The sequence below is a fragment of the Cladophialophora bantiana genome (genome assembly GCF_000835475.1).
Source record: "Cladophialophora bantiana CBS 173.52 unplaced genomic scaffold supercont1.3, whole genome shotgun sequence".
NCBI classification, from domain to species: domain Eukaryota; kingdom Fungi; phylum Ascomycota; class Eurotiomycetes; order Chaetothyriales; family Herpotrichiellaceae; genus Cladophialophora; species Cladophialophora bantiana.
In genome coordinates, this window is record NW_015971577.1 from 961,053 (window position 1) to 987,919 (window position 26,867).

Here is a 26,867-nt window from a genome sequence, read left to right on the forward strand (position 1 = left end):
CAAACACTTGACGGGGCGTGGCAGATGAAGGCAGCCAACCGGGCAAAAGTCGACCAGGGCTTGCGGGTGATGCAAATCCTTGAACCTGCACACTCTAGCTAAGGGCCTGTCATATATTGACTGTTGCTTGGATGTTGCACAACAAACGGGATCATCGGTGCCTTACACACCACGGAGACTAAACGACGGTTTGTCACCGCAGTTGGATTCTTTTTCCAGAGCTCCCTGAACCCCAACCCAGTCCCGAAGCTCGAGAGATTCCTCGCGCCTCTGCTAAGTAAGGTACTCATTTGGACGTGCCAGATCTTGGATATTGTAGCGCATACTCGGATAGGTAAGTGTATCCCGAGTATCTATATGTATATGTATGTGTTGTATACCTATTCTATTTCTACGGAGAATTGGGGAGTATTGGGTATTACGCAGGGGTATGTAACCACCCTGTAAGATACTAGCCGATACATCAAAGCGACATGTCGGGGACAACACCAGCACTTCTTCTCAGCCAGACCGGCTGGCTGCTCCGAGGCAAAGGAGATGTGCATCGTGCATGGGATGGCTCTGCATCTGCGCCTGCATCGACGGCGCCTAGAATAGGCGTTCTCTAGTCTCCCTTGCCTCCCGTCTGCATTGCATGATGCTGCATGCTCTCTGGAGGGGCCGCTCCTCGAATTACGAAAATCCAAGGATGAAAGGGTGTTGTCTGCCTGGCCGTGTATGGCCTGCCGCCCAACGCCTGGAGGTATGGTTTTGTCCAAAAGGTCAAGCCACGAGTCAGCGTCTGCTGCTATGTTGGTCAAGCAAGGATTGAACTGCACCGGGTTCAACTCTGATTGCAAGGGGAGACGGGCTCGACGGGAGCTGCTGCAGCGATTCGCAAGCGGGCAAGCTCGTCTTGTTCCAACATCAGCATCACGGCGAGAGGCAACGGGCCGATTGATAGATAAGAGGGTTCAATAGACCTTGGGTCGTCAAAAGTTAGAGCATTGATCTTCAACTTTTCTGTTCCAACGAGGTCTTTCCAGGCTCTCTTTCGTTGAATGGAGTGTGTCTCCTGGGCTCCATCTCCTTCTGACCACAAGACATCACGGAGGACATCGCCTCCACAACAACCACCAGCCCTCGTATTCACATCCTTACCGTCTCCCCGCTGCTGATCCAGTCAAGGACCATCTTACGCAGCAACACACCTGCTCACCCACACCTGTTGCTATTCCGTTCCCTTTGCGTCTTGGGTTGGCCTTTGTCTCCGGCTTGCTTTGCGTGCTCACACGGCGTCAAACGGTAATCGACGGATTTTTGCGCACGTTTTTGCCCTCCCAGAAAACCATCCTCTCCACAAAAATAATTTCGCATCACGAGTTGAACCTTTTCCCACGGCGGTGACGACTCGGATCACGGCCTCCTCCACAACACCAGGGCCACACCAGATTTTACGGTTTGGTCGCCACCCGCAGCAAGTCATCAAAAGAACTCATGCGAACCAATCGAGGCTCCATATTCGATCATTGTATTGCAGCTTTCGGATGTCCCCTCACCCACGAGTCTGAGACTAGCGAGTGCGTCGAGTGAACAAAGTGGCCAATTATTCATCACGGCTGGTTGCGGCAAACTTATCCCTGCCCTGAATCCCTCCATCCCACCAACGCCTGGGAGCTGAGCAAGAACTTACTGTGCTCACCAACGAGAAGGGCCCATTTTCAGGATCCCAGCGAGGCACGAACCTAGCGGCGTCACCATCACATACACTTTGGTCACAGCGGAGGTCATCTTTAGCCTGACGCATCTGGCATATGTTGACGGGGTTGACGGAAACGCCCTCCCCATCTCGAGCAAGCTGACTGGCATTTGTCCTCGCTTGGCTTCCAATTCCCACAACTTTGACCTGCGGAAGAGCCTTTTTTTTTCAGGCTACTCTGGGAATCCAATTCCTCTTCTTTTTCTTTTCGCCGCCTGCATCTGCACCTGCATCTGCCTCCCTCTGCCACCACGCTCGCCATCTTCCGAGAGTGGAGCCTGCATTGGCGGCGGGTGACAAGCGCTGCAGGCCATCGAGGTTGTTTTATTCGACTCCAGTTTCAACTGGGTGACGCTCTGTCCAATAAAGACCGACAAGGGCTTGATATCTTGTGGAACATTCGGATCGACTCGCCGTAACGTGCAAACTGCACCCAAGGAGTCTCTTTTGCTGCAACGACGCATGCAGACTAGATTCATCATCTCGGATCAGTCCTAGTAAGGTCGCTGTCAAGCTTGGTAGCGAGGGCCGATCGATTTGGTTTCGACAAGTCGGTGACAAGCAAAAAACAGAAAAGATCCAGACGATATTACTTACCACCCATGACCATTATTCCATGCACACTCTCCACCTAGAGCGCTAATAGCCGTGTGTCAAACAAAGCAAAGCAAGGAGAGGGAGGGGCAAGGCACAAAGTATCCCGAAAGGTGTAACCCCGCCATACGCTGGACGCCCGTCACTTGAAGTTGACAGGTCACACCAACAGGAGGCACCAGAGGGGAGATTCCGTCTTTGACTCCCCAGCCTGGGCCACCCACCAGGACTACATACTCCCAAGGTATATTTCAGTCCCTCCACAACACATTCATCCCCCTTGCAGCATTTCGACCATCTCGACAAGCACAGAACCCATACGTCAAGCACCTGGGCTGGGTCAGCAGCCGCATCCAACCAGGGATTTCCGTCAGGCAACCGAAGAGGCCGAGCGAGCCAAAAAGGCACTTGCCGAACAGAGATCAAGGGCACCTGCAGGAGGGCCAGGAGGCTCCCATTACGAAGGGGACAGTTCTGCTGGTTTCCCAGTGGCAGCAGACCAGCTACCGGCTAAGGATCGTGAGAAGGCCCGCCGCAACAACCCACGGAGCCACCCACCCTAACCACCACTCCCCCCCCAGCAATAGCCTAACTAGCCGGGCTCCATTCCAAGCAACCCCACCTGGAGCCTGGCACCTGATGATCCCTGTCCTGCAGCGCTAGTAGGCTCAATACCGCTTCTCCGGACCGCGTTCTTGGGTCACTTCCTTAGTGCTCCCTCCGACTTGGTGTTGCTTTAGGGGCTTTCCAGAAAATCGAACATCGACAGGCAGCTGTCTCGCTGCCAGCGGCCACCAGGCCTTCATACATTTACCTTGGCTACTCTCCCGCCCGAAGCCCTAGTCCCCTTCCCAAAATCTCTCCCTCCTTCGGTTGTGCCTGCAGCGGTCGAGAGCCTATAGTGACGGCTTGCCACTTTGTCCCAAGCAGCCCTTGGAGCCCTCCACCCCCCATCACATCCACGACGTCTCCAATCATTCTTCATCAACCGCATCTTCCTTGCCCATCATCGTCATCCTCAGCTCGTCACGCCTTCACCGACCTGTCCACTCTCACATCGTCTCTCACCTTTTCTCACCTCTTCTCACCATCTCTTGGATCGCCTTCCCTTCGACGGGCTCTGACGCAGCCCTTCCGTCCGAACGCCCTCCCGCCTGCCTGCGAACACCTGATCCATTCTCCATTCTGCCAGGCCGCGACTTCGTACCATCTTACAAAGTTTTTTTGTGCCCTCTGTCTTCTGGGCAAATTAATACCTCAGCCCAGTCACCTCGCACACCCTTGCAGGACCTATCCCTCTATTCACTTCGATCTCTCGCAGTGCAGTGCTTGCGACTGCGCCCGCCGCCTCACAGATCTCTCTCCCCCTCCCGCTGTTCGACCTCGAGCTGGTTCTGAGGTCGATCCTTTATCCCTTCAGGTTCCTCGTCCGCTCTGCGAGCAAGTCTCTGTTTGCTTTCAATCCACGCCTCGACGGTCCTTACCTTGCCCGTTTTCCGTTAGCCTCGGTTGCTTCCTGGCCCGCGTCGACCATTTCGCTGGACCTGTGTCACCCACCCACGATCTTTGGATAACTCATGGCGGCACAAATGGCGGATTCCCGGGATGCTCAACGTCCTCAATACCCTCCTCCGGATGAAGCAATCCAAGGTGGCTACTATTCACAACACTCTCCTCAGCGTCCGGCCGCGAGAGATGACCGGAGCCCATATCCTCCCCCAGATGCGGTGAGGCAGCAGTATCCGGATCCAAGGGCGGCTCATCCATACCCTCCTCCCCAAGCGTGGCCAGGTCAGCACAGTGCTTATCCTCATTATCCAGTAAGTCGCCGTTCCCGTCGAGTCGACTATTCAGCTGACATTTAAAAAAAGGATCCTGCGCACCCAGCATATGCATATCCTCCGAGGCCTGATCTGGGACAACCCCCGCCACCAATGCAACCGGATGCGTACCGCCTTCCACCAGTGTATGCGCATCCACACGCAGGGTACTATGCTTCTCCCTACCCCCCACCCGCGCCTGCTGCTGCACCGCGACAACGCACGGCCATAGCCTGTAAATATTGCCGAAAGAGAAAGGTACGGATGACATCCCTAGGCGCGGAGGCGGTCAAGAACAGTGCACTAATGCCAAACAGATTCGGTGCTCAGGCTACGATAGTTCTCCCGATGGCCGCTGCCAAAACTGCGTCAGGTTCAACCAGCAGTGCCTCTTCCATCCCGTCTCATCTCAAGCTGCTTTTGTTCCAGCCAACGCTGTATATGGACCCAATGCTGCTCGGGCTCCCATTGCTGGTCAGTCTGATGGTCGAGCTGGCCAAAATGGACAACATTACCCCCGGGATGGCGACCCGCCGCCAATGCTCTATGGTGCCCATGGTCAACCTCTAGGACCCGCAGGACCTCATGGTCAACCCCAGTACAACTATCCGCCGCCGCCGCCGCCGCCGCCACCACATAGTTATCCTCCCGGACCTTACCCCTACTCGTACCCTCCTGCTGGACCACCGTATGACGCACAGGGGCAGGCTCAAGCTGCTCAGCATGATGAACGTGTCAGTCTCAAACGTCCCCCTCCTGATGATGACCCCCACAACGAGAATTCTCATGCGTCCCAGTCTCCCCATCCCAACTCGCGTGCGCGCAATAGTACATATGAGTCCCGCCAAAACAGCAGTGGCAGCTATGATTACGCTGATCCTAACAGCGGTGCGCCCACCTCGCCCGCTACGTCGACCATGAGCTATCAATCCTTTCCTCCACAGCAGTCTCGCTATCCCAACGGCAATCAGTCTCAGAAGGGCAATGTGTCTCCGTCGGGTCTGACCCCGCAGTCGGCGCAGAGTTACAATTCACCCCATCACGGTCCGGGCTATGATGACGGGAGAACTCCACCCCCCAATCAACCTGGTTCGGCAGGGTCCTCTACTAACGGTAGAAGTGGCATGAAAGTGCATGATATGATCGATCATACTCGGGCATCGGCTCCGGACTTACGAGGCAAGAACGACAACGACATGTTGAACAAGCTCGACGGCAAGAAATAGTGCCAACTTGCTGGTACACCTTTCGGCCTCTCTTGAATGGGCTTCACTTTTCAGACAAGAACCAAACAGAGCCCCGTTTCCTCCAAAGGAGTTGGCTCGTCGAGCGCTCTTTATCATCTCTGTTATCGACTGGACGTGCATGCATGCAACTGGGCTTATGGGGCGTTGTCGCTTCTCGGCGGCATCATTGATGGATTTCATGAATTTTCCCCCTTTTTTGCAAAAAGATACACAACTCGGGGCAACCCAATCTCTTTATTTTCTATCCTTATCGGTCTCTACCGGAATTTCGCCAGTGAATCGGGCGAAAAGGGCTAAAATGGGATGAGGTAAACCATTGGGTGGCTGTTTGATCAAGTTCTCTCTCTCTCTCTCTCGGAAGACCGCAAGGCTATTACGACGTTTTCGCCCGATGGTCCTAGGCTATCAGAGCCCGATTCACCTTTTTGCGAATGTTGAACGAAATGCACAACTGGGTGGCTATCTGAATTTGTTCCTTGCTTGTTTGGCTTTAAAACGCACTTCTGTACCTGGGAGGCTGTCTGAATCCTTTTTGTTTTTCCACGCAGAAAAAGAAAACCAAACGTGTTTTGCATTTGATGTACTCATAGTACCTTTTTACCGCCTTCTCGGGTATTCGGACAGCGACTTTGTTCGTGGCCGGTCCATCTCAAACTCGTTGATCACGACGGGTTTCTGAACGGATTTCGACAAGATCACACGAGCCTGGTCAGAGTCGGCGACAGAACAAATCTACTGGCTGAGGGCGCGAGATGGGAGTTATGGGGATACTGGAGTTGTCCATGGGCGAAGAAAGGAGGCGAGAACAGATCCGTCGAGCTGGGGTCCCGCGCGACGCAGCCGCAACAGCTGATACTTCAAGGCATACCGTTTCGAGCTCGTCGGGTTTCTGTTGGCTCTGCCGGCACATTGGGAAAGACAGGTGGATCAATGGAGGATTCTCGAGCTTGTTTGCTAGTTTCTGAATGCTTATGACTTTGATTTAGTCGTGGTGTGTCATGTGTGTCTTTTGTCGGCCAGCTATTCGCTGCATCCCTGCACCCTCGCATGGTCGACAGCTTCTCGATTTTATATTAACTGCCCAATCGCGGTTTCCTGCAGCGCTGATCTGGCCTATTTTCTTCACCATGACATGGAGCCAATCCGCAGCCGAGACTCGCTCCGGCACTCAGCTATCTGAAACACAGATGCTGGATGGCTGCCTGAGAGGCCGCATGGCGACGAAGCGATCGAAGAAGCACGGACGCGCCGTTCCCAAGCATGCACGACATGTCGCGTCTCCCCATTTCCGTCCCGTAGCACGGTTCGCCCGGGAAGGGAGGGAGGGATGAAGGGATGGGAAGGGAAGGGAAGGGAAGGATATGCAGGCGTGGGGCGGGACGAGACCCGGCGAACTGGCAAACTGGTGAACTAGCGAGCTGGAACTCAGACCCGGTGTTCTCCCCCCCCCTCGCTTCCCCGCGTCGGTCACCGACATTAGTCCGGCGTCCATCCTGCGTGCCAAGGAAGGCGAACTACTCAAAGGAGAGGGGGATATTATAGAGCCAAAAAAATAGGAGAGGAAGAAAGAAAGATAGATAAAAAAAAAAATGAGAGAGGGAGGAAAAGGGAAGAAAAATGGAAAATACCTAAGTAGGTACTCGGTAATCTACCTCAGGCTGCCCACCCTCGCCGTGCTCTGCTCCGGGCGCTCAGCCAACACTCCTCGTCAGACAAGGCAACGTGTGCAGTCCTGTGTGATGCTACGAGAGGTTGCCGAGTAGTTGGTATAAGGTGCATTCGGTACTGCCTATATACACACATCTGGTCATGACATCTTGTCACATTAGCCCATGTTGAGCTGGTGCCTCCATCAATAATGTCCCAATATATTAATTTGCAGAAGCCGCAGTGGCTCGATCTGACGTTTGGCCTGGCAAATCGCTCGTGCGTGAGGACATTTGACGAAGCTTCCCAGTATGTACATGTATGTACCTTTCATCTCTCAGATTTATTTCTCTTTCTATTTATCCTGCGGAGCGCAGCGTCGCGGTATATAGCGAGTTTGGTGTCTGTCAAATACAATGTCACGTGCCTGGGGCAACTTGCCTCATGTTTATTGCCCTCTGCCATCTACCATGTCGCCGTCCACATCCATCTAAACATCTATCGACCACTATGTAGAAAATCTCTCTCTCTCTCTCTCTCTCTCTCTCTCTCTACATATATATATGATCAAATCATCGGTGAATCGGCCTTTCATCATTTTCCGCTATCCACGCCATTCCCGCAAAGATTTAGGTAAATGGTGAGGGTGAGGACAGGAAAGTCAGCCAGTCTTCGATTTACCAGGCCTCGCTTAAATCTTGCATCAACCTCAAGTGGGCCTCGTCTTCCTCCACGTCCCCTGCATCCTGTCTTTAAGGGCTTCGACCTTCCAATTAAGTCGGCTCGGGTAAAAAAAGGTGCATTGCAGATCTCGCGGCCGTAGCTAGACGAACCTACTTACTACCCATCCTTCTATAATCTTTGGGATAAGACCATGAAAGCACTATTTCTCTCACTCGAAAATCGGATTTCATCACGACTACGACCACGGCGTTCGCCAAGAACTGCGTGCGAGACTTTACCCTCGGTACAGGTCAAGGAGGCCACACGAACCGCGACTTTGGAGACGTTAGCAGTACAGATTTTCCTGCTCATCATCTCCTTTTTACCAGCGAGCTCTATCGCTTGCATGTGTCTGATTTCAAAATGACACTACGATGCCCTCATTGACCAGTTTACTCTACGAGGCATCTCAAGAGAAAAAGCACGCCGTCTTCGACTTCTGGAGGAGGACTTAGCCGCGATGATCATATGCTGCAGCTGCAATATCCTATGCCGTTGGCAGAAGTGGCAACGATACCTCTGTCCTAACCGTCATAGCCATACGTTGTTCAGGCGTGGCGCACTTTGGTGCTCCGCCCATCACCCCGCCGTAATCTATCGAAACATGATGGACGCGTTCCGAAGAGGATTTACGAAAGGCTCGCAATACGGTCCGCAGCTCCATGGACTGAATTACAACTGCAAGCTCAAAGACGCTAGATTCTTTCACCAGGGGAGTATATTGATAAGGGTCTTGACGCTCGAGTTATTCGGGGGAACCTTTTCCTTCACCGTGTCCACAAGCCATCGGTATCCTTGCTAACTCAACCACCAGGTACTTTAACTTCACAAGTCGAACAGCAGTCAAATGATCCTGGAAAGACTGGTGCCTGAAATCAATAAATTTAGGAGCATTGGCTGCGCTCACACTCGAAATACGCTTCCTGCGGTTATTTTAGATATGTTTCCGTTCCAGGTAGGCTCATCTGGCGATCGGACGAGATGCCTAGATCTATTGAACTGTGATCACTGCGCCATCGACCAACGAGTCGGGGTGGAACTAGACTCCAACGACTAGGGCGGTATGTGCGTCCAAATTGAAGTAGAAACATAGCAGTCTTGCCGAGGCCGAGAGTCTGATAATAAAGACGAGACAGCGGACTCACATTTCTACCACGGGTGCGGGAGGGATGAGCCCTTTGATATCAATCATCCTCCTCATCGCAACCTGGAAGAAATGTTCAAAGGAGGAGTCGAAGAAGCACACCCTCAAAGATGTCAGAGTTGGATCCCATTGTGGGGATGGTAGTATGACCCGCGCACGGCTCAATTGTGCAGATACCGTGTCCTTCGCGACGCTGATGGCGGCGGTGATGCGATGCCAGCTCGAGTTCAAGAGCAGGCACTGCCCTTGTAATGTGACACAGGAAGGAGGGGCAAAACGAGCAGAGATCAATCCATAGAGCCTTGCTATAATTGCAGGGTTGCAGTATTGAGAGTAGACGATACAAGGGGCGTTCGCCACTCTCTAGGATCGACCTGTATTCGGTGCGAATGGGTTTTTCGTTTGCGAGTAATCCGGGCCAGGGCCAAAAATAAAGAAAAAGAAACACATATGGTGGTGGCGGCGACATCTGGGAATATAAAATGGGGAATAAGCACCACCGAGCTAGGACATGGTGCTGGTAAAGGGGAGAGGGAGAAACGGAGAGCCTGACCATGACCATGACCATGAGGGATTTACTTGCTCCAAAGGGCGAAGACCTATTAATATACTTGTAGACCTCGCCATTACCTACCGTGCCTACTTTGGTCCTACAATACACTCAACCGGCTAGCTCAGCTGCTCACGAGCCCCCTAACCGCGGTGCAAGGCTGAGAATTCTACTTGGTACAGAGGGGTTTCCTCGATATTACACCTCGCCCGTACTCTGCATAGCATTCAGCATCATCAGTATCTTACGACGACGACGAATCACCCCAATATCGACCTGCGGAAGGAAAAAGATATATGAATGAAAAGAATCTCTTTTTCTTCTCCCTTTTTCGGGCCTTTTCGTGTGTTTTGTTACTGAATTTGTTGAGCTCTTGCATCTTGTACTCTCGCATTTGTATTTTTTTTTTTTTTTTTTTTGGTCCTTCGCCACTTGCCGTGGAGGAACTCCTAATCCGCACTTTCGCAAGCGCCATAGGACCTCAACCCCTCAGCCGTGTCGATTGTCTTCTGCTTTTTCCGTCCTTTTTTCTTCTCCTTGTTGACTTGGTTTTCGCCAATGGAGTTTCGTTGGTTTTTTCCGCTACAACCCTTCAGCTCTGACTGAACTGGCCTTTCGCTCGGATGGCATGGTGGTTGTTCGTTTCCCGATGTGAGCACTCATTCATCGCGATCCATCATTGCCAGCGCAAGCATCCATTGCGTCGCATTGCGTCGAAGGAACCCTCATAGCAAGTCATGTATTGACATCATCTTCGTCACGATCCGTCACCATCATTGCATGCCCAGCAGCCTATTGCTCATAGCACTTCGACCCTCAACTTTCCATATTCATGCTTGTCTCCCGTGTTTGATAGTTAGGAAACCTGCGACCATGTTCTCACTCCATTTCACCTCGGTGTTGAGATCCAGTCAGTTTCCAGAGTTTCAAGGTTCCGTCTCCTCATTAATAGTCTCGTTAATGTGGATTCGCGTGCGTTCGCGTTGAAGATGTTGAATGCTCTGACGGTAACTGCGCTGCTCAGCAGTGCTTTCCAACATGGTCATGCGCTGGGGATATGGAGATCCAGTAAGGTTGCTGATTCCAAAGCCAGGAACGGCGACACGGCGATAGGCTCGGGTTGGAGCGTCGGGGTCCTGACCGAGCATCTCATAACCTTCCCAGCCAGAGCCGGGGCCACGCTCACTGGGAGCGCCAGAGGGCACATGAGTCGAATTGGAAGACCCGGAGGAGTTGCGGGGGAAGTCAGGAGAAAAAAGTCCGACAGCCGGCGTTCTGATGACCTCCGGGTCGTCATAGTCGTCTTCGACAGGACCAATGCCAGCGGAAGGTACACGACCGATGGTGCGGCGTAGAGGAGTGACCGGCAAAGAGGGCGGAGTGCTCAACGGAGTCATCACTGGAGTATCCATGGTCATTCGATCAGCGGTGGTTGTAGTTTCGCCGAAAAGGTCGTCAATGAGGTCGTGCACTCCATCAGTGGTATTTAGGTTACGCGCTCGTCCTGGAGACAGTGTAGACGCACCAAGACCACCGACAGGAGCAGTATTGGTCTCAAGAGCGGGAGTGGGTCGCAGGGCTGTGAGGGTAGTCCCATCGTCTGGGGATACAATGGTGACGCCACGACGCTCACGGCACGGCATGGGGTATGCGTTTGGCTGAGCAGTTTCAGGTCGTCCGTAAGTCATACCCAAGGGTGGGCCGAAGATTGCAGGCAGAAGACGAACGCCAGCAGCGATGGTCGGGGCAGTACTAGTAGCAGCAGCAGTCTCTCTACCCTTCCCTTTGTTATTGTGACGAGCGGTGCTGATTCTCTGCGGAGAAATGAAGTCGCCGTTTCCCAAGCCAGAGCCACCAAAGGGAGTTCCAGTCTCCACGGTAGAGCCAGAGCTGCTGAGAGTATGACGGTGCTGCGGGTTCCGACCTGGGGGTGGCTCAAACGCGGGAGATTCTGGATTGAATGGACGACCAAGGACTGAGACAGCAGGGCGCTGTTGAGAGGGCTGCCCGACGATAGAAGGTCTAGGCCTATTTTTGTTACTTGAAAACTCGATGGTCTGCAGGCTGGCCCCCAAGCCCTCAATCTTCACGTCACAGCTGCTGGTTTTCCTGGAGGTGGTGTGCTGCTTGCCATTGGGCGGTGGAGCCTCGCTGACCTGTTTGAGGACTTCGCGCATGGCGTGCAATGCTTTCTCGGGATCGTTGAGATTGTCACCACTTTCTTCTTCTTCGAAGTCTCTCTCATCATCGAAATAGGCATTGTCGGTTTGGGACTTGGCAGCGTAGACAGCAGAACCGGATTCCTGGCCGTTGCTGTTAAGTGGACTAACAGGACGGGCGTTGCTGCTTCCTGGGGCATCGAAAGGATCGACAGGATTGATATGAGCGGCTCCAATGATGTAGTTGTTGTTGAAGTGATGCACGTCTGGATGCTGCATGGGCATTGGTGGCTCAACACCCATTTGACCGAGGTAAGCCTCCCAACCAAGCTCTATCATATGATTCATAAATCGTTTTTCCCACATGGAGAAATGTCCGCGCTTCAAGTCGAGACCGGCCTCGGTAGGTGTGAACAAGACATGGCCTTCACTGTCACGGCAGACCTCGAGATACGGCTCGATGCCAATTTGTTTGCGTTTTTGTTCCTCCATGACTCCCATGCCGATGCTCAAAATCTCAAGCCACATTCCGACGTCCTGTTCAGTCAAGTTGGCAGGATGAGCAGACAAGGTGTGAAACGGCCAGTAAGCAGCATGCTTGCTGATGCTGAAGCCACATGCTAGCGCCTGAGAGGACGCAACAATGTCTGCGCGCTGACGCTCATTGAAGCCAGGTGTATTAAGGCCCGCAAAGATGAAATCCATCAGGAGTTTGTTGTCCAGGCCCACTTCACGGGGTATGCCTCTCGAAGAGTCGACTTTGACAATAAGAACGTCAAGCTGCTTCTTGTAAGCGTCGAACATGGTCAGGGTCTGACGTATGGTGTAAAGTTTGGTGGAAAACCAAGGGAACTGGAGGCGTGGTTAGAACTGTTTGCTTTTCTTTCTTTGCCGGGTGCAAAAGGAGGGGATGGCTTGCCTTGTACAAAGTGCTGATCATGCTCTCAAAGGTACGTTGCATACTTCGATTCGCAAACTGGGACTGGGTTATCAAGGCAAACATGTCAGTTCGAATGTTGTCAGCTAGACTGAGGAAGGGGAAATGGCCTCACCCGCTGTGGATACTCAGCATGGCGGACCATGCAAGTGAGTTCCTCGTTGGTCATGAATCCCTTGTAACCCGACGAGAAGATATCGCGGTTCGGCACCAGTTTCGGGGCGCCAAACTGCTGGCTGTCGAAGTGAATACATTTGGCACGGGGGAACATGTCCTTCATCAGCTCGCCTTGGTTACTGAGGAAGACTTCCACATTGCGCTGGCCGATCTTCGGAATTCGCATGCACTTAAGGCCAAAAGCATGTTCCCAGTCTTGAGCAGCAGTAAGCGTGCTAGTCAACTCAACATAGCAGTCCATCGTCTTTCCAGTAGAGCGTTCCATGATAATGTGGATAGGGTAACCAGCCACATGGGGTGTGATCAAGTGATGTTGTGGGATGTACTTGCAGATGAACTGCTGCATCTCGGGGATGCTGATAGTGTATGGGATCTGGCGGAGATTGACAATTTTAGCATGCGCACCGGCGGAGACAAGTCGAACATGACGACGAAGATTTGTACAGGATAGGAAGAACAACCACGACTTTGAAAGCCACAGAGGATTGATGCTCGGCCAATCCGGAGCGGAAAAATTCTCCCAGATCGACTCTAAGCACAAGATGGAACAAAAGTGATGAACAGGTGACGAATGACTCAAAAGACGCTGAAAATGATTGTTTGGAGAGTCTCAAAAAAGCAGGAGACAAACAAACTCACATTTATGATCTTAAGGACACCGTGACGTCTGGGGAATTGCAACTGAGCCCGATCAGCGAACGGTGGTGGTGTACTTGGATCAAATGGCACTGCGGCATTTGATGTTGTCATGACGTTAACAGCTTGGGCAGGTCCGTACACGACAGCGGATGAGAACGGAGTGTTGTTTGGAAGGTAGAGGTTGGGGACCGAAGGTGCCGGCATTGTCAAGAGTGGTGCAGCAGCGTTCATCGCAGCCAAAGCCGGATCGCCCATGTTCACCACACCAACGCCCTGCTGCGGAGGAAACTGGATTCCTGCGTGGAAATTTGCAGGGGTGGGAAGTTGTGGTGCGAGGGGAGGAACAGAGGGATATGGAGGAGGGCCGTCACTCAGGACAGGATTGAACCCTGGAGGGCCTTCCATGGTGACAGTCTTCAAAGTAACGTCAAACAGAGGGAGAGGAGGGCAGGATGAAAGGAGTTAAGAAGAACGACATGAAAATGAAAGAAAAGTTCAAGTAGAAGGGACGACAAGGTATGCCGACGCGTCCTTGAGCAGACAGTACCAGTCGAACGTAAGAGTGAGAGAACAGACCTGCTTCTAAAAATGAGATCCACTGAACCTGTTTCCTGTTGTGCGAAAGATTTGGTGAGAGCTCGAGCGCGGTGAGTCCAAGACATTGATTGAGGGCAGCAACGGGGTGAAATCTTCCCTCACTTGAAAGTCTCACCATATAATCAGAGAGAGCTTGGCGACTGCCACACCGCCTAGAGAGAACCTGGAGGTCGTTGTGTGATCTGGTTCGATGACTCGGGTGGTCGCCAGAGTGCGTTCGCTGTCGGTTTCAGTCCTCCAACTTCAGGGTAGCGATGAGGAGGGCGGACGCTCTGGGCTCCCACAGTGTCTGGTTCAGAACTTCGGACATCGTCTTCTCGATCTAATGATCACAACTCATTTTGTATGGCCTAATTGACAGCCCCCATTTGAGACAAGATGATTTCTGAACAATAACATGTATTCAACGTCTGCAGAACGGAACAGAATGGTCTGAACGATGATAATCGCCCTCTTCTTGTTCATCATTCGCCATGGTCCATCGTCAACGCTAGAGCTGCTTCAAGTATTCTGCACGGTTCGACATGTCGTTGACTCGAAGTCACATGATCTCAGGGGTCGTGATCAATCCGCAGCCTTGTTGGGCTCATCCAAGATAGCTGGGCTTGTCATGCGCCCCGCCAACACCACCACGCGAGCACGATTTGTGTCTGTTGTTACTTTGACTTTGTCGACCGTTCTAAATCTAGTCGAACTGCATCTTGTTAAGTATGACAACACCCAAGCAACTTCAAGGGCTTACCGGAGTCAAGAATGATTCAGCCACAAAGCGAGCTCTGGCGTTTAGCTGTAGACCGGGTCAGTAGGAGCACACAAACTGTGCCCGGGAGTTGATAACTTACGAAGAGCTTCATCTCCGAGATTTCCTTGTCGACTTCTTCCATGAATTGGATGATGAAATCCACCAACTTATGCTTGAGCATTTCTTCCGTATGAGTGTTTGTAATTAAGAATGAGATATCATAGCCCTGTAACTTGTCAGGACTCGACTTTGGGTAGTGCTGCTGCCACCAACTTTGACTGGCTTCCGTCGTAGAATGAAGAACGACTCAGCACGCTGGGTGAGGAAGCGGGTAAACTTATGGACCAGGATATTCTCAATCTCATCGGCCTGCTTTATTCTGATGCTCACTCGCACGCTATTGACGCTGGGTTCTAATAAAACCTTCTCATTTTCATTGCGGGCGATCGTGAGCGGGTTCAGCAGGACTTCTGGCGAACTGGCTGCCTCGATTTCAGGGACATTGTGTCTTTCTGATGCTTGAGAGGCGAAGTTTGAGAGAGAAAGAGCAGCGGTCAGGGAGGAGCGGACACATTGAAGATAAGGGCGTAATGATTGGGACTGAACGCAACAGTCAGCAAATCACACAATCCAGAAGTTCATCAAATTGAGATAGAGAAGGCCCACCATCTTCAACGCGCTCGCTCAATTGGAATTGGGGGAGAGCGAGGAGTTTCACCGACACATTGACAATGAGTTGAATTCGAAGTGAAAGTGGTATTTGCTGTACCCCTCTGGTTCTTCGACTTGTAATTGTCGAACAAGAGCTTGTTGCTTTCGACGCAGATTGAGGATTGAAGAGATTCTGTGGAGGGGACCTGCCCGCAAGATCCGTCATCAGCAGGCGTCACTGCGCTCACCTGTGACAGCGGGGCTTGGCAATTAAACACGGGGAGAAACTCCGCCGAGCTCACGTGCAACTCATCCAGCCTCGCCAGCTGCTAGGCTTTAAATCAACCTCCGCCTTCACACTGGGAGACCAGGGTACGTGTATGGAGGAGGTGAGGCAGAATTCTGTCACTATGTCCCAATGAACCCTTAGGCTAGGCCCTAATCCGAAATTTGTAGCAGTCGCGTCAGCCGGTGACTATACGCGGGGGCAGCGGCCTCTTCGAGCACTCTTCCTCTTCGACACTTGTTGGGACATATGATTTCTCGAGAATAGGCCATAGCCTGGGTAGGTGCCCTGAGATGCCTCCCAGGCGGTTTCAGCGAGCAAGGGTGCCGCCGCGCAGCACTGCTTGATCTCGTCCAGAGCCTATGGGCGAGGCTGATTCGGCGAGTCGTGTCTCCACATGTACTGCCACCATTGCAGGTTGCAGGCCAAAATCTCAACTTGTGCACTCTACCCCTCTTTGTATATTGAAGGGGCAGCCACAAAGTACCTAGCTCGGTCACTGTAAGAAATATGAATTCACAGAGCGCTAGCTTTAACGTCGAGGCTACGCATGATAGCACCTCATCAACACTTTTTCAAGTCAAAAACTAGGCACGTGAGACATCAAACTCCTCAGATGAAGAGTGGGTTCGTCCCTGAAAGTGTCAGAGGACAAAGAAAAGCCATCATGTCCCCCTAACTACATCGCGGCCGCCATAGAGCGATGAAACCGGCGCGAGCGCACTTGCAGACTCTCAGCTAGGCATGCCATCGTAAGGGTCGTCATTGCACCCGTTTCTCGTGCTACATCGCGTGTACTGCGATCTCCGCCGGGACAACGAGGAAGATCATTCTCAGCATCCACTTACTGCTTATTACCGGGACCGACCTAGTCTCTATGATAAAGACACGAGGGGCGCAGCGCTGCACGGACAACATTATATACCGATGTGGACGCGTACATTGACCACCAAGGTCTTGTTGCGTTTGTGGCCTACAAGAAGTACCACCGCCGTCAATACCATGCCCAGATAGGAGATCAATTTGTGAACACGGCGGCTGATACGATCGACCGAGCTTCGTTCCTGAAATTGAAGCCATGTTTCCATGTTCTGCCAAAAGGATACTGACCTTGCTTCTCCAACTTCGGAGGAGATGGCCATCATTCAAGACGGTCTGACTGACGCATTTGAGGATCTTGTGTCTCACGACGTCGAGAACCGGTCTTGGGACGTGGAAAGCGATCTAAGTGCTTCATACGATTGTTTTTACCATTGCCACCAACGCATTCGAGACCTGGTACAGAATTCCACGAGCCTCTCAACGCAACTTCGGCTAGCGCTTTGCTGATTCTCGATTATGTCCAGGCTGCAGGTAGACCTCAATGGGCAGAAGCAGACAGGCTATTCAATCAAGGTCTTGTCACGAACAAGGGCTTCAGCAAAGTTATTCCGACCAGGTGAAGTAATTATTCGAAATCTGGATGGAGTTCCCCACGCATACATGGTTGAGGAGGTAGAATGGCGATACGACGATCAGATTACACACAGCAGCTGGACACTGGAGTTTGACGGGAGATTTCGTCGTCAGCATATTCGGATAGTCGTTGACGGGATCGGCGAGGATGACGACGCGGTTGCTGTGAAAAGCATGGAAGCTTTGCCGCTACGTTTGGACAAAGACGGCCTGCACGACCACCTGGAGAAAGAGGCACCGAGTTCTGGGGTTGCAGACAGAAAAGGCTCGTAATGTGCAAAGGACCTCAGAGGTCCAATTTCAAGATAGTGACGGTAAGTCGTGTGCCCGCTGTCTAACTTGTCGCAGGGGAGTCCCAAATTCTTGGTAGACGTGGATCACATCGAACCTTGCATCCAGATAGGTATCTTGAGTACAGGGTCGATGGGCACGAGGACGTCGACATGTTAAAGAAAGAACCTTCAACTGGTGCATTTCGACTGCTTATGCCCGCAAAGATTCCAGGTTTCGCTTTCCATGACAAGAAGTGGCGTATGCTTGCTCCCTAGTTCACTTTGACTAATTGCTGACTTTTTTTGCAGGGAGTCTGCAAGTCGACTTCATCCGGCCGGTACGATGCAATGAAAACGCTTTCAACCACCTCGTGCTTAAGGCAAATAAAAAGGAGTTGAATCAAGCTCTAGTCACCGTCCCCCTGGAAAACAATCAAGCAACAGGCGTTATTGAGGGCAAAGGGGTGGGACTCATAATGTTACTTCATGGGCCTCCTGGTACCGGCAAAACTCTCACTGCAGAGACTGTCGCTGAACTGGCGAACAAACCGCTGTATCGATTTACTTACGTGAACATTGGGGCTGAGGCTGAAGGCGTCGAGAAATACCGCGAGTCGGCCCTCTATCTATGAACGATCTGGGATTTCGATGTGCTTTTGGAAGAGGGAGAGGTCTTCTTAGAGAAATGCACGCAGAATGATCTAGCTCGTAATGCTCTAGTGTCAGTCTTCCTTCGCGTTCTCGAGTACTTCAACGGCATCCTGATTCTTACCTCGAACCGTGCCACTCTCTTCGACGAGGCGTTCAAGTCACGCACGTAGTTAGCAATACACTATCCGCCCCTTGACGAAGCTGAACGCTTCAAGATATGGAATAACTTTTTCAAAGCTCTGCACAAAGCGGGAGTGGATATGGAGTTCGAGGACCTGAGCGATAATGTAAAGAGTTTGGCTCGCGAGGCGCTCAACGGCCGGCAGATCAGATATGTCATCAAGACTGCCAGGCATCTCGCTGCTTTCCGGAAGCAGAAGTTCGGCAGCCAACACTTGGAATGCGCCAGTGAGGTTGTTGAGGAGTTCGAGAAATACCTTGTCGATACATGAGATCCTGATGACTGTTTTGCACGCCAACAACGGATCAGGGCCGATTAGCGCATGGTGGCCGCATATCAGACGGCGACACCGACTGGACCATCTGTCAGGCGGAGGACCTCTACCCTATCACATCGGGAGAGGTTACGCTTGATCCTCACAGGCAAGGCTGGGAGGCTTCCTTTGGAGGGAATGGATGGACTGAGGCAAAGGCTCTCTGGCACCTCAAAGGGGACGGGTCTCTTAGCTGACACAACTGGCAAGCTGGGATACCAGCGAAAAGGCTGAAGAGAACCAATATATCGGTCAAGAATAACCGATAGAAGTTATTGGGGAGGCAAGGGTAGATTGAGAAGTCGGCGTTGTAGGACGACAAGGGAGAGGGACTCATGCCGCAATGTTCGGAAACCTCAAAGAATGGGCTTTGCCCATTTAGCCACCGCCTGTTTGCAGTAATTATCGTATCGCTCCTTTCCTTGCTTCTGGTGAAAGCGAGCCAACCGAGTCCGCAAGCGACGTCGATTCAGCCCACAGACAGAGGTCCTGAAGACGGGGGCCGAAACCAATTCAGCTCGCTTCTGTCAAGCATGAGACGGTCAACAGGCTGAGCCTGAACCAACTGAGCATTATCCTTCTGCTGCAGCAAATTCCTCCTCACTTTGGCGGGCATACTTTGAGAGATTGGTTTCTGGCGAGCTTGGTTTCTACGATTTCCCCATTAGATTGGCGTTCATCATCTCGCCTGTATTGCCGCCCATACCCATCTCCATCTTTTGACGTCTTCGGAACTCCTTGGTGGTTAGCACACGGAAATATTATGCAATGCAATCGACAGCCTTCTCCGCCAGGTTCTATCGCGGTTGAGCGTTCATCTTGTTGAGAATACTCCACTTCTCTTCCGTAGGCGTGTTCATTTTTGGAGCTCTGCGGCCCTTAAGTTGATAACCTTGTTATCATTTGGAGATAGTTCAGGCAAAGGGGAACCATGTGCTTGCAGATAATCGTCTGTGAACAATCCGCGGGCATATTGAAGTCCGGAACTGAGTCCTCTGGCGGCTCACTATTGAATGACTGTGGTTGTTGCAAAGTTCTCGGCAAGTACCATGGCGGTTTCCCCGGACTGTTCCCATCCTCACGATCTGACTGCGAGATGCGAGAAAAATCGTTCAGGGAAAGCGGATTTTCCGAACCATCGCGTTGAACAAACTCCGCATGTAGTAATAGGCAGTTTCGTCGCTTGGCTAGCATAGCAAGACAGCGCTATTTCCATGTGTTGAATCTCCAGTTCGATCTTCGGAGATGGTATAGCTAACCACTATGTCGTTAACAGTTCGAGTGTTCATAGGGTCAAGGCTCGCTGGAGGAAATGGGGGTTCCATCGCGCACCAGCCCCCCTTGCACATGAAACGTGTGGCGGCCGCGAGGGATATGCACAGTGGTCATTTCATCCGTTGATCTGATGTCTATCTGCGCCATTGGTATTCGGTCGGTTCGGGTGTACCGCACTCTTCAGGTGTACGCGGATATCGCCCAATGTCTGTGCGACATATTCTGGATGATGCTGTGTTAACATATCCAACACGGCCCCATAGTGTTGGATTCTTGACGCGAATGCAACCACATATCCTCGAACCGTTGTAGCATCCTGAGCGTCGTAAACTGCACGAGTTTTGTTAACCGCATTGAGCACATCTTCTAGGCAGTCTGATGGGCAGGCAGAGTGAACTAGACTCACCTGCACCCTGACGAGACATGCCATGCTGTGACGTTAGCCTGCCTCACCAGCGCCATACTCGGCATATTTTGTTTAGCATCGTGACAGAACGTAATGTCTCTCAATACATAGTTATCTATCAGGCTGTAACACAAGCTGCGAGAATGCTTTGCTCTGCGTTGGCACTCACCTACATACGAGGTGCAGCTGCGGTTGTGAGGGTGCCTTGGCATGCGGCCCTTTGGTGGTGATGGCTGCGGCGGTCGTGGGGGACCCTCATCGGGTGACGTGCTGTCTTTGTGCCTGCGAGCCTTGCATATTTCGCCGCTTTCTAACGAATTCCAAGCATTTGTTTTCCCTGACTTGACCTCACAATTCTCTTGCATTAAAGACCTCCCCTGTCACTCTTGTCTGTGTCTTGCAGAACAGAACGATATCATGGCGACCATTCCTGGTAAGTCTTTCAGGGGACTTTGAACCAAGAGAATGCACTTCTAACGGCTTTCAGTTGTCATCAAGCACCAGGGCAAGAAGTACGATGTCGACCTTGACCCAACGGCAAATGGCGAGATGCTCAAACTCCAACTCTTCTCTCTCACTGGCGTGGAACCCGACCGACAGTCCGTTCTTATTAAAGGTGGAAAGCTCAAAGATGATACTGAGCTATCCAAGCTCAATGCAAAACCTGGCCAAATCTTCACTATGCTCGGCACCGCTTCTGGCGAGAGCAGCGCAGTCACCGCCCCCGCTGAGAAGCCAAAATTTGTTGAGGACATGACGGAAGCCGAAGCCGCCGCTCAAGAAGGTGCTACTCCGGCCGGTCTCCAGAACCTCGGAAACACCTGTTATTTGAACTCTACACTGCAAGTCCTCCGGAGCATACCTGAAATGCAAGACTCGTTGAAGATCTACAAGGCCGAGGCGGCCCCGGTTGCGAATCTAGAAGCTCTCAGTCGCTTCGGCCTTGGTGGCCTCGGCTCCTCCAACGACCTAACTACTCAGCTACGAGATCTCTACAAACAAATGTCCGAAACGCAAGAAGGATTTCCCCCCATGATGTTCTTGAACGCGCTGCGCACTGTTTATCCTCAGTTCGCCCAGAAAGCAAAGAACGGAGTTGGCTATGCCCAGCAAGATGCCGAGGAAGCTTGGTCACAGATTGTTCATCAGCTGAGACAGAAGCTCAAGGTTGCTGACAAAGGAACTGAAGATCAGAAAGATGTTGCGTTCATCGATCGATACATGGCCGGTTCATTCCATTCCTCACTTGCTCCTCCTTCAGAAGTGGGAGACAACGAGCCTGTTGTCGAGTCTGAGGAAGCTTTCCTGAAGCTCGACTGTCACATTGACCAATCTATCAATCATCTCCACGACGGCATCAGGGCTGCCTTGACAGAAGTGATTGAAAAAAACTCACCAACTCTCGGACGGGATGCACAATACATCAAAACCTCTCGAATATCCCGGCTTCCCAAGTACCTGACGGTGCACTTTGTTCGATTCTTTTGGAAAAAGGATATACAGAAGAAAACGAAGATTATGCGGAAAGTCACATTTCCAGAAGAACTCGACATCGTGGAGTTCTGTACGGAAGATATGAAAAAGAGACTGATACCAGTTCGCGACAAGGTTCGCGACATTCGCAAGTTCGAGCAGGATGTAGAGAGGGCTAGGAAGCGGCAGAAGTTGGCCCACAGGCAGGAAGAAGACCGAAAGCATGATGAAGCAATGAAGGCTGCGGAGGCTGCTCCGATTGCTAAGCTCCGCGAACAAAAGGAGAAAGAGGAGGGGAAGAAAAAGGAGCACGAAGGTGGCGAAATGGATGTGTACAAGACGGATGCAGAGTACGAGGCCGAACGAGCTGCCGCCCTGAATCAAGGCATGAAAGAACTCTTCGCTCTCATCGATCCGGAGCTCGCAGCTGACGAAGGGTCGAACAAGTCGGGCTTGTACGAGCTCAGCGGCGTCATCACCCACCAAGGCGCAAGTGCTGATAGCGGCCACTACACCAGTTTTGTCAAGAAGCAAGGCAGGCTGGTAGATGATCCCAAAGCACCTGGGGGCAAGCGGAGAGAGCAGGATGGTAAATGGTGGTGGTTCAACGACGAGAAAGTCAGCGAGGTCGATGGGGACAGAATCATGGCTCTTTCCGGTGGCGGCGAAAGTGCTTCTGCGCTCATTCTGCTTTACCGAGCTGTTGATCTTCCCACCAAGGCCGACATTGAGGACTAATCGTGAGGGTTATGTACACTTTTTCTGGTTATGAGGATCAATAGCGTGTCGGGTGAAAAAGACAGCGGAGCATATTTAGACATAGACGAGCAGCGCCAAGGAGCATTGAGGAAGAGGTTCTCTAGGGTGTTCTTTTCCGCAGGACAGTGGTAAACCACGACCTGAAGTTTGTGATTCACAAAATCTGCTTTGAAGTAAAGCGAACTTTCCTCGACATTCCTCACTCACGTGCTGGCAGATTTGCCTCTTGCCTGTTTAGGCCAGGTCTTGGCGCCCACCAGTTCCAAACTTCAAATCCATCATCGCCGAACTGCACTCTGTCATCGTTCCATCAACGACTGTCTTGCAACCTGCTCCCGAAGTCCAACAATCTACTCATCAGCTCAAGTGATATCGATCCACAATCATGGGTAAAGTTCACGGATCTCTTGCCCGTGCCGGCAAAGTCAAGTCTCAAACTCCCAAGGTGAGTTGCGCCCAACAGCAGTTTCTTCCGTAACGCCACCTTCGGTCAATTCTATCATACAGCAAGTTTTATGACCGGCAGTGAATAATGGACTTACGATTCTCTACACAGGTTGAAAAGCAAGAAAAGAAGAAGACGCCTAAGGGCCGTGCGAAAAAGAGAATTACATACACCAGACGGTTTGTCAACGTGACGATGACGGGTGGCAAGAGAAAGGTATGGAGGTTATGGACATCAAAACAAGGGCTGCGTGAGGAAAATGAGACGCTGATGCTTGATATCTACAGATGAACCCCAACCCGACATCATAAACACCATCTTCCCTGCGTTGTGGCAGTAGTCGAAGCAGTTGCCAAACGACGAAGACCGACCATGGTGGCATGTCAAGTGCAGAAGAATCGATGCTGAAAACGGGGGCGCGGTCGGTCAGCCAACTACGAGGAAAGGGCACGAACAATGGGGATACTGTCGCCTTCGGCAGTTGTGAGTTGCATGACACACGAATCAATGCATAGATTCCCTAGAGCCGGAAGAAAACCAATACCTTGGCTTGAAGATGGGATAGTTGGCCATGTTGATGTTCAACAAAAGGCGTTTTTGAGACGGGCTGGTACATTTTGACAAACTATCAAAATCCTTGTCCTGAACTGCCTTCCCTGTTCGCGCTTTCCGATCTTGTCAAGAAGCATATCTGCTGCGATGGAGCATTCACTGCGTTGATGCTTCCTTTGACGCGACATCGCCATGGAAATCCGTAGAAGCGAGTACGAGATACTATACTTGTACAAGTAGGTATTGTCAACTCTGCCCATAGTGATTCCATTCGCTAAAAGTGAGCCTTCGAGTCTCTAATCTCCCAAAGCCCATATATACAGATCCTTGTCTCGCTAGAGAACTGCAGCCGGTTGTAAGATACCCGGAATAGGATGGTAGCTTTGAGAATTTGCTGTTGTCCCTGGCACAACCATCCTCGCCGCCAAGGCTGAAGGCGCAATCTGCCAATGCGACAACACCAAACTTCCCATGCAACTTTTCCACGGCCTTCCTCAACCCTAGTATCCCAAGTTTCAAGTGCCGATCTCACTGCTCAGTAGACTAGTTATTTTGCTTGCTTTAGGATCTTTGCTGGCCCGGCTTCTTGCGGGCGCACGCTCGCCACACGCACCCTCCCGATGCAGGTGCTTCGCCCTGTCTTGCTTCGTCGAGCACAGCGAGTAATTCTAGAGGGCAGAACTGCTCGGCTCGCCCGCTCAGGCTTGGTATACAGCTGGCGAGCTCAGCACGACCACCATGGCCCTCACAAAGAATACTTCCAGACGCCTGGTCAGATGCCGGTTCCCGACTCCACGCCCTACACACACGGTCAAACCTACATCCCCAAGATACAGAATGTCACTCCTCCATCGCGAGTGGGTGGTGGTGGCTCGCTCTTGACGAGCTTCAGCCGCTCTGTCTTCTGGGCTGCCCTTTTCGCATCTCTGGGTGTCACGGCGGGAACAGCGTTGATAACCTGGGAGTACCTTCAGCCGCCCTTCGAGCCCGGTTCGCCCGCGGAACAAGAACTCTACGAGGAAATCCTCGACGCGATGGAACTTCACCCGTTGGTCGATTCGCTACGGCAGGCAAATTGGATAGAGGAGAACTACTACGCGACTCACGGCGGGATAGAGAATAAAGGATTACATCTCGTGGCGGAGAAACTTGAAGGAACGCAAGGGGTGACCATGAAGACATTCAAGCACCCGACTCAGGAATTTACCATCATGGTCTGTTTTCTGGGGTTCGGCCTGGAGGGTTGGCCGGACACAATTCATGGCGGGATGATTGTGACTCTGATTGAGGAAGGCATTCAACGACAGATTCACAACTTCTACAAGAAGTATGGAAGTCGAGACCACCAGATGATATCGATTGATTTCAAGAGAAGGATGCGCCCTGGAGAAATATATGCGATCATCATCCCCCCTGCGCAGTTGGAGCCAGATCCAGGCCCGAATATGATGCATCTGCAGTTGGCACCCATGGTGGTGAGGATTGAGGCTCCTCCAAGGATTACGCCTGAGTTGCTCACAATCGAGTTGCCGTCTATTGATGAGTTGCATGCGCTGGCCAACGTCGAGGTTCGACTGGTGCAGTTCAAGAATGAAGAAGACACGGCGGAGCGCGAAGGGGGAGGTAGCGTTCGAAAAGATTGACTGAGTACAAGTGACCGAGGTGTCTCATTTTCTACCGGCCGCCGTTTTGCGCCGGCCTTTTATCTTGACTTCTACACGAAACACCATGAGCGTCACGGCGAGAGTAGGACACTAGAAACACAGGTAAGCGCTTGCTGTCTGAGGACCATCTTACTCGATATCTTGGCTTATTGTTGAGACAGATTTTCGCAACCTTTTCAGAAGTGAACGACGCTGTTGAAGGTATCTGATGCCATCCATGTTCGAAGAAGATCCTTCACGGAGAGCCGGTCGTTCTACGATCCGAGGATGCATAAGTTTGGGGCACTATTTCCCAGTGCACTCGTTTACGAGTCATGACAAGGTCCCCTTGTCCAGAATGGTGGTTGAGCCCTCCTCATTTTCGGATATGGCTGTGAGTTGCGGCAGTCGATGGTGTAAGGGACGATTCGATGATGTCGACACGTGGTGCAGCAGGAGCAGGGACCGAGATGGTAACCACGAATACGCTTAACATCTCAAACGTAGTTCCTCGCTGCGAGTTAACTTAGGCTAGGAGGACCCGGGCTCTGGGATCGTACAAAAAGCGTGGCAAACGACCGGACTGGTGCCCAGATTAGGCGATCACATGGAGGAATGTCTCGGTTATTCACTTAATTGGGCGAAAAGCATCGACGTGCATCAAAAATACCGAGGCGCGCTGCGAGTTGGCCGCTGGGTAACCGTGTGTCATTTTCGAACCCGGGGACACAGGATCTTTTGCCTACCAATTGACTGAGGGAGAGTTTTGGGTGCTCGAGAACTTCCGGAATCAGGGACGACAGGCAGGAACGAGAGGCGATGGTTCGGAGAGAAATGTTGGGAGGATGAGTCGAAGTTGACCATGACTTGGCGGTCTTTCAAGGTGCATTCGGGTGGCACTGCATCTGCTGTGAGGTATTCAGGTCGATGTCAGTCTTCCCTAAGAGAAGCCTCGGTATATGGCCGGCTATCTGTTGGTATTGCAAGGTGTTGGTTTACCGACTTTTGAACCAATTTGGATGTTCGTCCGCAATACACGTCGGGAACAGGCCACTGCGTGCCGGCTTCTGTCACCTCCAGACTCAATTTTGCGGAGAAGTGGGCCACGGGCTCATTCTGGCCCCCGTAGTGTCCCACTCTTGTGAATCCTTCGAGTGTGCTCGCCTACCTTTTCTCCGTACCCCAGCATTCATTTCACGATCATATGGAGGAGGGTGGGAGACAGGAAGCCGACCGAGGCGATGATACCCAGAATAGGATCCACGAAAGACACTCGGATGAGCTAGGTAGGCGCAGGTTTGGTCGATTCGGTGGTTGCGAAAGGGTCGACATTTCCGAGTCCAGGGGTTGCATCCCCAACCTCCGAGCGCCACCTCCATCTCTTGCTCTGTCACACCCAACACGCCCCCGCGTCCCACACGACCACAAGACTGGCTGCGCCAACAATTGCCTTTGGCGTCAACTCTCTTATGTCGTTAGCTCCCATGCTTGCAGCTTGCTTGCAGCTTGGCTGCTCTCCCCGAGAACGAGGACTCACCCTGCTTCTCGCCCGAGTGCCAGTGAAATGGGTTGTGCGTTTGGGCTCGAGCAAAAGCCTAAACGGACCACACCGATAGCCGATAGAAGAAGCTCCAAGATCTTTCCGACATGGCCAGGGAGAGGGTTGCTGTGCCTCGAGCAGCGAGTGGGCTGAGCTAATTCAGTGTGTCCCGGGGTGAACCGAGCGCAGCTGCGAAGGGCAAAAAGAAGAGCAAGGCTTGGATTTGACAGATAACAGTGTGCGAGCCTGGG

General features: G+C 52.0%; 8 protein-coding genes across 8 annotated transcripts; 6 read left to right on the forward strand and 2 right to left on the reverse strand.

Annotated features, from left to right (window-relative positions):
* Positions 1-3,909: 3,909 nt before the first annotated feature.
* Z519_02267 (uncharacterized protein) lies at positions 3,910-5,378 on the forward strand (the record flags this gene model as incomplete). Its single annotated transcript, XM_016760024.1, has 3 exons — positions 3,910-4,152; positions 4,204-4,410; positions 4,470-5,378. The coding sequence occupies 3 exons, from the start codon at positions 3,910-3,912 to the stop codon at positions 5,376-5,378; spliced, it is 1,359 nt and encodes a 452-aa protein (XP_016623545.1).
* A 5,011-nt stretch (positions 5,379-10,389) lies between these two features.
* Positions 10,390-13,780, reverse strand: Z519_02268 (uncharacterized protein; the record flags this gene model as incomplete). The annotated part of the gene is made up of 4 exons (XM_016760025.1): positions 10,390-12,435; positions 12,494-12,604; positions 12,675-13,109; positions 13,376-13,780. 4 exons carry the CDS (start codon positions 13,778-13,780, stop codon positions 10,390-10,392), a joined length of 2,997 nt encoding a protein of 998 aa, XP_016623546.1.
* An 877-nt stretch (positions 13,781-14,657) lies between these two features.
* Positions 14,658-15,383, reverse strand: Z519_02269 (uncharacterized protein; the record flags this gene model as incomplete). The annotated part of the gene is made up of 5 exons (XM_016760026.1): positions 14,658-14,666; positions 14,715-14,759; positions 14,815-14,940; positions 14,988-15,314; positions 15,381-15,383. The coding sequence occupies 5 exons, from the start codon at positions 15,381-15,383 to the stop codon at positions 14,658-14,660; spliced, it is 510 nt and encodes a 169-aa protein (XP_016623547.1).
* Positions 15,384-16,737: 1,354 nt separating this feature from the next.
* Positions 16,738-18,010, forward strand: Z519_02270 (uncharacterized protein; the record flags this gene model as incomplete). Its single annotated transcript, XM_016760027.1, has 4 exons — positions 16,738-16,929; positions 17,005-17,347; positions 17,455-17,637; positions 17,688-18,010. 4 exons carry the CDS (start codon positions 16,738-16,740, stop codon positions 18,008-18,010), a joined length of 1,041 nt encoding a protein of 346 aa, XP_016623548.1.
* A 279-nt stretch (positions 18,011-18,289) lies between these two features.
* Positions 18,290-18,481, forward strand: Z519_02271 (uncharacterized protein; the record flags this gene model as incomplete). Its single annotated transcript, XM_016760028.1, has 1 exon — positions 18,290-18,481. One exon carries the CDS (start codon positions 18,290-18,292, stop codon positions 18,479-18,481), a length of 192 nt encoding a protein of 63 aa, XP_016623549.1.
* A 2,140-nt stretch (positions 18,482-20,621) lies between these two features.
* On the forward strand, positions 20,622-22,415 carry Z519_02272 (uncharacterized protein; the record flags this gene model as incomplete). The annotated part of the gene is made up of 2 exons (XM_016760029.1): positions 20,622-20,637; positions 20,692-22,415. 2 exons carry the CDS (start codon positions 20,622-20,624, stop codon positions 22,413-22,415), a joined length of 1,740 nt encoding a protein of 579 aa, XP_016623550.1.
* A 406-nt stretch (positions 22,416-22,821) lies between these two features.
* Z519_02273 (40S ribosomal protein S30) lies at positions 22,822-23,172 on the forward strand (the record flags this gene model as incomplete). The annotated part of the gene is made up of 2 exons (XM_016760030.1): positions 22,822-22,881; positions 22,993-23,172. The coding sequence occupies 2 exons, from the start codon at positions 22,822-22,824 to the stop codon at positions 23,170-23,172; spliced, it is 240 nt and encodes a 79-aa protein (XP_016623551.1).
* An 881-nt stretch (positions 23,173-24,053) lies between these two features.
* Positions 24,054-25,076, forward strand: Z519_02274 (uncharacterized protein; the record flags this gene model as incomplete). Its single annotated transcript, XM_016760031.1, has 1 exon — positions 24,054-25,076. The coding sequence occupies one exon, from the start codon at positions 24,054-24,056 to the stop codon at positions 25,074-25,076; it is 1,023 nt and encodes a 340-aa protein (XP_016623552.1).
* Between the last annotated feature and the right edge of the window lie 1,791 nt (positions 25,077-26,867).